At 40.6% G+C, this 9,874-nt stretch overlaps 1 protein-coding gene across 1 annotated transcript; it reads right to left on the bottom strand.

Annotated features, from left to right (window-relative positions):
* Positions 1-3,979: 3,979 nt before the first annotated feature.
* On the bottom strand, positions 3,980-8,715 carry LOC140144523 (uncharacterized). Its single transcript, XM_072166349.1, has 3 exons — positions 7,986-8,715; positions 5,117-5,405; positions 3,980-4,826 (listed from the first exon to the last, which is right to left on the bottom strand). The coding sequence occupies exons 1-3, from the start codon at positions 8,713-8,715 to the stop codon at positions 3,980-3,982; spliced, it is 1,866 nt and encodes a 621-aa protein (XP_072022450.1).
* Between the last annotated feature and the right edge of the window lie 1,159 nt (positions 8,716-9,874).

Below are 9,874 nucleotides of genomic sequence, written 5' to 3'. Positions count from 1 at the left end.
AATGAAAAACATAAATATGAAAGCAGTTAGTTTTTTCCACAAACAGGGCAGTGAACGGGTATATGTAGATGTTCATGCCGACACGCCATGCTGCAGTACAAAGTGTCACATTTGTTGCAATCTAAATAAAGTCCTCCATGAATCTGGTCTGAGACAATTAGCACATTTTGCTTTGGCCGGGTCTTCGGTTTCCGTATCTACACCGTCTGTGGCTAGTTTGGGGGTTTCCACAACTAGTTCGTCAACTCGGTATGGGTGTGGAACTTAAGGCTGGCATTTTCGGGCGGGCTCGCGGGTACCCGCCCGAGATTACATTACCCGGGCAGGAAATACCCTGCCCGGGTGCCCGAAATTCAAAAAAAATGCACGATGTTATGTGTTTTTAATATGAAAATTGATAACTTTGTTTTCATGTCATACTGTATTTTCAAAATGCATTCAAATTCAATGCTTTTTTTTTAGGTCAACCATGAATGATCCTAGCATTTAGGCACACTACAATTTTGCAATTTTGCAATTTCTGGTACCCGGTTACTCGCCCGAAAAATGTGCCGGGTACCCGGGCACAAAATTACCCGAAAATGACACCCCCTACGGCAGTGGAACTTCAGCTGGGTTATCCATCTCTGAGTCATTACCTCCATGCACACTATTATCTGCTGGAACTTCACAATCTGGATTGTCCAGTTCATTTTCCGAGTCAGATGGTTTATGCTGGGACCCTGGATATTTCACAGGAGGTGGAATTTCCTTGACTTCCTCAGAAATTACAGACTGTGTTAAGGTTACGCTAAATTTCTATGGTTCTCATCCTAATCTGGGCTGTACGTAGCCACCTAAACCATTTTTTTCCAGAAAATAAACATCGTAGACCTAAAAATCATAGGTCATCTCGAAGCTAACATTCTGAGCATTATTATTAATTATTATTTATTAATCTAGCTCATACACAAATGTACTTTGTCAGTGTTTCAATTTTGTTCACGTTTTTTTGAGCATGAAGATTTTTGTGACAGAGGCCATAATTTAGTGATGCATGCCCCGATTTTGCTTTTGATTTGGCTGCAGATAATAAACAGGTCAATAAAACAATGTCGGTATTCAGCCTGTATTCATTTTATAAGGTTAAGCATTGACAAAATTTGCATGGAATCTGTTAGCACTTGTTGTCATTTTTGCAACAATAATATTGTTTTTGTGTATCATGTTATCGCCAGAATTCTTAGCTACATTATTTCTATGATACCTTACCATAACGTATGTGGTATGCTAGTGTTACTAGGATTCACCAAAAATGAAATATCCGGGCGTTTAGGCACACTCCCTTGTCATTTTGTGACGGTTTTCAATTATCGAGTTACGGCCACTCCATTAAATACATGACGACAAAATCGCTCTTTTATCAATATCTTTCATTCTATTGATGTCAAAATGGACATGACGATTAATGAATAGCGTTACATTTTAAATACTAACTTACTTCTTTCCAATTTTGTCCAAAGATGCCAACATTTCAAAATATTTTCCTCGAGACACATGATTTGAATTCACTTATTCAGCGTGTATTGATTTCCGAAGAGGTCACAAGGTCACTCACGTTGTTCCTGTGAGGGCCGGCCCTGTGACAACTCGTATCTAGTACCAACTCGGCCTTATTTCAATTTGACCCGCTATGTCACACAACTGTGTCCAATTTTCTTTACCATGTTCTTCCTCTCTTTTTTTCTCCCGCACTCTCCTTCAGTCCCTCTTGCTTTCCCGCTTTATTTCTCTCTCTCTCTCTCTTTTTCTCAGAAAAAATAAAATTAATCCATAGGGCCTACAATATGAAATCTAATAGGGCTAAATACGTAAATAAAAATATAAAACTTGATCCCAAGTAGCTGTTACTTTTTTGTTGTCTACCAGTTGCCAAAGAAGCTAGAAGATGAAAAATAAAATTGGGATCTTGTTGGCGCATCTTTTTATGGTGCAGTAAAAAGCCCACATTGTGCTACGCATCATTATGAGGGGAAAATAGGGCAATTATTGACCTCCACAATGAGGCTAAGTCCATTTTCAAAAAATCAGAAAAATATGAAGATCAAGAGATCCCAAGCTATTTTTTTTTTTTCAGTACCTGCAGAGAATTACCTCTTCTTTGATGAAATGCTATTCGGAGAGTCGGGTGACGTTGGCGCGCAATAATACAGGCATGTAAAAATGGGATTTTTTGACCTTTGACCTCTGTTAACTACGTGCGCCATCGAAATCCCAAAAACTTTTTGCTGAAAAATGAAACTTACCATTGAGGTCTTTAATTTCAAACTTGATCGGACTTGGGATCTTGATGGCGCAGACCGTTATGATGCTTTGAAGTTTGCACGAGGGCGCTTTTCATCAAAAAGTTGGATTTGCTGATTTTGTGCGCCATCAAGATCCCAACCTTTTTTCATGGTTTTTGTAATGTAACCATTTGGGACTTCAAAAAAAATGCAAAATGCAGGTTGGGATAATGATGGCGCATGATGTTACGCACCTCCTAAGTTTACCATTTGCAAGTAAGGCTAAGAGAGGCTGAAATTTCAAGAATTTTTTAAAGCTGAAGGATGAAGATCAAGAGATCCCAAGCTATTTTTTTTTCAGTACCTGCAGAGAATTACCTCTTCTTTGATGAAATGCTATTCGGAGAGTAGGGTGACGTTGGCGCGCAATAATACAGGCATGTAAAAATGGGAATTTTTGACCTTTGACCTCTGTTAACTACGTGCGCCATCGAAATCCCAAAAACTTTTTGCTGAAAAATGAAACTTACCATTGAGGTCTTTAATTTCAAACTTGATCGGACTTGGGATCTTGATGGCGCAGACCGTTATGATGCTTTGAAGTTTGCACGAGGGCGCTTTTCATCAAAAAGTTGGATTTGCTGATTTTGTGCGCCATCAAGATCCCAACCTTTTTTCATGGTTTTTGTAATGTAACCATTTGGTACTTCAAAACAATGCAAAATGCAGGTTGGGATAATGATGGCGCATGATGTTACGCACCTCCTAAGTTTACCATTTGCAAGTAAGGCTAAGAGAGGCTGAAATTTCAAGAATGTTTTAAAGCTGAAGGAGGGCGCTGTGCACGCTCATATTTTGCATGAGTGTTGTTGGTGTTAATATGTACCAACATTATTTTTTAGAGAAAATTCTATTTTTTTTTGTATCACAGATGGGTACATAATAAGGGAGACTGGCTCTTAATACACATTGCATACTTCTTACTATTGTCTGTCCAATTAACTTAGACACCCAGTTTTTGTTACTTATTTGAAAAAATATACACTTTAAAAGAAAGTCATGAATCCAGCAGGCGCTCACAACTCTGCACCAAATGTGCTGTTTACAGCAAAATTTGAACTTATTAATCCTTATTATTTAAAAGCCTGCACATGAATGGAATGGGGCTATCCCCATATCTTTTGGTTCTTGATCTGAATTCCTGATAGACTTTTGTTCGTCTTAGTCTCATACTATGGCTACTCCTGTTCATGGGGAACCAATCAGCGTATCTTTCTGATTCAGAACATTCAACAGCAAACTTGGTACAAAGCTGCAAACGCCTGCTGGACAGTCTTTGGAGTCCAGTAAGTTCCAAAGCTTCTGTGTAGGAATCATATCTGATACCCAGAATAATTCGGCATGCACGTTTCTGGATATTCTCCAGCCTGTCAGATTGCTCGGCAGTCAGACTACTATGCCAGACTGGGGTGGCATATTCAACCACTGGGCGCACATAAGAAACAAACACAGAAACTAGGTCCTCAACTGGAAGTCCAAATCGTTTCAAACGATTGAGCATATATAGCCTACGGCTACCTTTGCTGATCATATTGTTAACCTGAATATCCCAACCCAGATTTGATTGGATGCTAAGACCCAGAATTTTGGTCTCAGTAACTACCTCAAGCTCCTTCCCACCAATCTTGAGAACAGGTGGACTAGGTGGGCAGCGCTTATCTGATCGCTTTGCACTTTGAAGGGTTAAGCTTGAGGTAGTTACTGTTAGCCCAATCATCAAGGTCCCGAACATCCATATCAATCTTGCTTGGCTGATTGGTGGTACGGATCTCTGCAAGGCTCATGTCATCAACATATTTGAAACTGTGGGTCCTGGCATTCACAGCAGCGCTGTTGATTATACCGATGAATGTGATAGGCCCGAACTTCGTACCCTGGGGTACTCCACAGGAAAGAGTTTGCCAATCTGATGTGGCAGAGTGATAGCGGACTCTTTGCCTCCTTGATGTGAGGAAGTCTGCAATCCAGGGAATTATTTCACCTCTCACACCAAGATCACACAGGCTTTGGATGGCAAGGGTATGGTCGACGCAATCAAAAGCCTTGGAGAAATCCGTTACCACCAAACAGCCAATGCTATTGCACTTATCGGTACCTTTGTAAAAAATATCAAGTAATTCAATCAAGCAATGGGTGGTAGAAGAGCCCTTGATACTGCCATACTGATGGCGATCAATAGAATGAAACATATCATCAAGTGCCCATTCAGAAACAAATTCTTCACACACTTTAGCTAAATGGGCAGTCAAAGAGATAGGCCTCAGTTTAGAGATCGTGGCAGGCATTTCGTTGGGAATAGGGGCTATGGTAGCATCCTTCCAGACTTGTGGGATCTTACCCTCTTTGAGAGATGAATTGAATATGTCTGTAACTGGTATGCTAAACTCACAAGCGAATTCTTTCAAGAGTCTACAGGGGAGGTCATCAGGGCCTGGTGATTTGCTGGCATTGAGTTTGCTTAACTTACCAAACATATCCCAAACATGAATTTGAGGAGGAGGTCTGGAAGGCAAAAATGCAGGAAGATCTTTGTGTGAATGCTGGGGTCTGCTTTGAGAGACAGAAGCAAAGCTTTTGTTAATGGCTTCTGCAATACCTGTTTCATCATTCTGTGAAATACCAGGAGCAGCAATTAATGGCGATTGCTTTTTTTTGTTTGTGATTAATTGAATACCCTTATGCCAACCAGCAGGGTCACATGTTTTGAGTTTCTGGGGCGGTCCTTGTAATAGAACTTCTTTGCACAATCAATAAGGCGGTCAACTTTATTCCGCAGAAAACGCCATAAATACATCTTCTTTTCTGCGAATGCAACCTGCCGTTTCTGGATAAGATTTTTAATTTCAGGTGTTATCCACGGCTTATCTGATGTATGCAATTTGACAACTTTTGTGGGGAAGTGCCGTTCAATGGCTTCATGAACAGTGAAATAAAAGGCATCAGCCTTGTCCTGTGTACTGGTAGCATTCAGAACCTCATCCCATGTGTGACTTGTAATCCACCTACCAAACTCATGGATGTCTGGTTTCAGTAATGGCCTAACTGTTCTTTTAATTACACGACCTGGGGTTCTTACAGCACCTGAGGGTGACCAATAGATAGTGTTATGGTAGTTAGGGGAAAAAGTTCACTTTGGTGACCACTCTCTGGCTAGTAAGGTTTGACGATTGATTCGTCTTCTATGGACCATTTAGAAAAAAAAATAGCCACCATGTCCCTCGCGAAAATCCCGGCATTTTTCGCTAGAGACCAAAATCCAAAATGGCCGCCGCCACCATTTTGAAAATTTAAGTTTTGAACCAGGGCACCTATAATCATGCACAAAGACACTTTTTCGGATATGTCGAGTACAAGGATTCCGATTCTGACATTAGTTTGACATTACGACATCATTTTCACCCAGAAATCCAAGATGGTGGCCGGCACCATCTTGAAAAATTTAGTTTTGAACAAGAGGACCTAAAATCGTGTACAAAGACACTTTTTGGATAAGTCGACCACAAGGATTTCAAATTTGACATTACTTTGACATTACGAACTCATATTTACCCAGAAATCCAAGATGGTGGCCGCCGGCGCCATCTTGAAAAAAATAAGTTTTGAACCAGATTACCTAAAATCGTGTACAAAGACACTTTTTCCGGTAAGTCGACCCCAAGAAATCCGAATCTGACATTAATTTGACGTAATAACTTAATTTTTGCCCAGAAATCCAAGATGGCCCCATTTGGTAGAGCGTAAATGTGATTTTTGAATGAGAGCAGAAGCACAAGTGTGTCATTTCGGGGTTCATGTCTCTTATATGGGGTTTAAACTGCCTTATCTTGGGTTTACATCCCTTATCTAGGGATAAGGCGCCTTATCTGTGGTTTAGACGGCCTTATCCTGGGTTTACGTTCCTTACCTGTGGCTAAGATGCCTTAACCTTAGCATATCGCAGTCTAAACCCAGATAAGGCATCTAAACCCCAGATAATGCGCCGTAACCCCAGATAAGGGACGTAGACCGCCGATAAAGCAGTCTAAACCTCAAATAAGGCGCTTTAACCCTAAATGAGGAACATAAACCTAAGATAAGGCATCTAAACCCCACATAAGGTGCCTTAACTCTAGATAAGGGTCGTTAACACCAGATAAGGGTCGTAAACCTCAGATAAGACATCTAAACCCAAGATAAGGTGCCTTAACCCCAGATAAGAGACGTAAACTCAGATATGGCAGTCTAAACCCCCGATAAGGCGCCGTAACCCCAGATAAGGGACGTACACCTCAGATAAACCAGTCCCAACCCCAAATAAGGTGCCTTAACCCTAAATAAGGAACATAAACCTAAGATAAGAGAAGTAAACCCTTGACGGCGCCTTATCTGGAGTTTAGACTGCCATATCTGAGTTTACGTCTCTTATCTGGGGTTAAGGCGCCTTATCTTGGGTTTAGATGCCTTATCTGAGGTTTACGACCCTTATTTGGTGTTAACAACCCTTATCTAGAGTTAAGGCACCTTATGTGTGGTTTGGATGCCTTATCTGTGGTTTATGTTCCTTATTAAGGGTTAAGGCACCTTATTTGGGGTTTAGACTGCTTTATCTGGGGTCTACGTCGCTTATCTGGGGTTACGGCGCATTATCTGGGGTTTATATGCATTATCTGGGTTTAGACTACGATATGCTAAGGTTAAGGCATCTTAGCCACAGGTAAGGAACGTAAACCCAGGATAAGGGCGTCTAAACCACAGATAAGGCGCCTTATCCCTAGATAAGGGATGTAAACCCAAGATAAGGCAGTTTAAACCCCATATAAGAGACATGAACCCCAGATAAGGCGGAAATGACACACTTGTACTTCTGCTCTCATTCAAAAATCACATTTACGCTCTACCAAATGCGGGCCATCTTGGATTTCTGGGCAAAAATTATGTTGTAACGTCAAATTAATGTCAGATTCGGATTTCTTGGGGTCGACTTACCGGAAAAAGTGTCTTTGTACACGATTTTAGGTAATCTGGTTCAAAACTTATTTTTTTCAAGATGGCGCCGGCGGCCACCATCTTGGATTTCTGGGTAAATATGAGTTCGTAATGTCAAAGTAATGTCAAATTTGAAATCCTTGTGGTCGACTTATCCAAAACAGTGTCTTTGTACACGATTTTAGGTCCTCTTGTTCAAAACAAAATTTTCAAGATGGTGCCGGCCACCATCTTGGATTTCTGGGTGAAAATGATGCCGTAATGTCAAACTAATGTCAGAATCGGAATCCTTGTACTCGACATATCCGAAAAGTGTCTTTGTGCATGATTATAGGTGCTCTGGTTCAAAACTTAAATTTGCAAAATGGTGGCGGCGGCCATTTTGCATTTTGGCCTATAGCGAAAAATGCCGGGATTTTCGCGAGGGACATGGTGGCTAATTTTTTTCTAAATGGTCCATAGAAGACGAATCAATCGTCAAACCTTACTAGTGAACTTTTTCCCCTAACTATGGTCGGTCACTTTTTCCCAAAGGGGAACACACATTAGGGATATCATACTGATTCTTCAAGTTTGTGATAACTAGATCAAGAATTGCATTTTTGCGTGTTGGAACTGTCACAACCTGATTCAATGAATGAGCTCTAAATAGATAGCTTATATCAGTTCTATTAAAGTCACTCATCACCACAATACCCAAATCGGCATGTTTTGTTTTCAATTTATCTAGAGACATGACGATATGTTTAATCAGAGTGTGTTGATGTTCAGAGTCCGGTGGTATATACACTGCACAGACAGCCATCCCTGCAACACTACGAGGTAATCGTTGAGGACGAACCCAAAGCCAAATGCACTCAAGTTCTTCTGGAACAGCAATCTCTGTGAGTTCACGAGCAGGAATGTTATCTTTCACATACACCGCAACTCCGCCGCCTTTCTTCTCTGATCTTATTTTTGTAAACAGGTTAAAGCCATCGATGTCAATAAATTCATCTGCTATTTGGTCAGTTTGCCAAGTTTCTGTGATAGCAGCAACATCAACGGGCGGAGAGTCGGTGGGGTATAATACAACAGATAACTCATCATATTTGTTCATTAAAGACCGAGCGTTGGTCAAGAAGAAATTTGGAAGCTGAGTTTTTCTGTCAGGTTCAGCATTTTGTGTAACCGTTTGGATTGTGTTACTACATGGGATACTCTTCAGTACAGTTGCGGGGCGGGGCCAGGGAACGTGATTTTCTGCAGGTTTGTTCCCAATTACAACTTGAATTTGTCTTTGAATTTTTCTGCCAGCACGCTTTCCTCTTTTTGCCATGGCTCGACAGATACCAAGTTGCTTAAGTCTTTCATTTACATCGAAGGGGATCTGCAAATTTGTTTGCTGCAAGTTTCTCAAAGTATTAGAGTTATATTTGATGGTCATATTGCACTCAAAAGTCACTTACTGAGAGAAGTTGCTCTCAATGTATCGGTTCTGCAGATAAACTAGCTTATCAGGAACGTTGTTACACCACGGTTTATGTTTTATTATATTGCGTGTTCATAAAGAGTAGTAGAGTATTATATATAGTTATCAAATTGACTGTGTGTCAACCTGCTATATATAGGCCCTACATCTGTACATAAGGCGCAGAATCGCACATGACGATGAAGAATTTAAATCAAAATACATTATAACATCTATACGGAAAAAACTTCAATTACGCACGAACATTTGCTCTACAAAATAAACACACACAACTAAGAAAATCAACAAGTAGCCTATAGATGACTTTGTATGGGGCTTTAGAAACTTTCATAAATGGGACCAAGTTTTAAAAAGGGTGAAAAGCCACACTGGAAAGATTTGTTAAACTTTGGCCACTTTTTAACGTTTTGAAACGTTTTTTGGTAGATATTAATTCTTTTTTTTTGAGGTAAAAATATTGCGCAGTAAGTGGTTCTTTGTAGCCATGCGAGGCGAACTAGTTGGATATCCATATTTCGCGGTTAATGGATCTTTGTAGCCCTGCGGGGCAAACTAGTTGGATATCCATATTTCGCGGTGAGTGGTTTTTTGAAGCTCCGAGGGCAAACTAGTTGGATATCCATATTTCGCGGGTAGCGGTTCTTTGTAGCCCTGCGGGGCAAACTAGTTGGATATCAATATTCGCGGTTAGCGGTTCTTTGTAGACCTGCGGTGGAAACAAGTTGGATATCCATATTTTGCGGTTTGTGGTTCTTTGAAGCCCTGCGGGGCAAACTAGTTTGATATCCTCATTTCGCGGTTAGTGGTTTCAACGACCCGTGACCACCCTAATCAGCTGCATACCGCATTCAGCTATTTTAATTATCAAAATACTAGGTTTTTTTAATGCTATGGGGTAAAAGAATTATTTAAAAAAACAATAGCTGAACCCAATAGTTCAGCCAGGAACTGGAAACGACATATTGATGACTTTATATAGAGTGTATTCAATAAACCCAAGCGGAACGAGAGTTGCTAAGTAACCGCTATCCGAAACATAAACACACATGCATGATCAGAAAACGAGTGTTCAATTTCCTCATAGCATCCCACGTTGTACACACGTCCGTCGAAT

This window comes from Amphiura filiformis, unplaced genomic scaffold (assembly GCF_039555335.1).
Source record: "Amphiura filiformis unplaced genomic scaffold, Afil_fr2py scaffold_61, whole genome shotgun sequence".
NCBI classification, from domain to species: domain Eukaryota; kingdom Metazoa; phylum Echinodermata; class Ophiuroidea; order Amphilepidida; family Amphiuridae; genus Amphiura; species Amphiura filiformis.
This window is presented reverse-complemented; position numbering and strand designations above follow the sequence as displayed.

What these genes read in the sequence shown, in the direction of transcription:
- LOC140144523 (XM_072166349.1), bottom strand. Translation starts at nt 8,715, where the DNA reads ATGACCATCAAATATAACTCTAATACTTTGAGAAACTTGCAGCAAACA. An exon ending in AACAAAACATGCCGATTTGG is followed by an intron (nt 5,406 to 7,985) that starts GTATTGTGGTGA and finishes GGTCACCCTCAG; the next exon opens with GTGCTGTAAGAACCCCAGGT. An exon ending in GCATTCGCAGAAAAGAAGAT is followed by an intron (nt 4,827 to 5,116) that starts GTATTTATGGCG and finishes TTTGCCTTCCAG; the next exon opens with ACCTCCTCCTCAAATTCATG.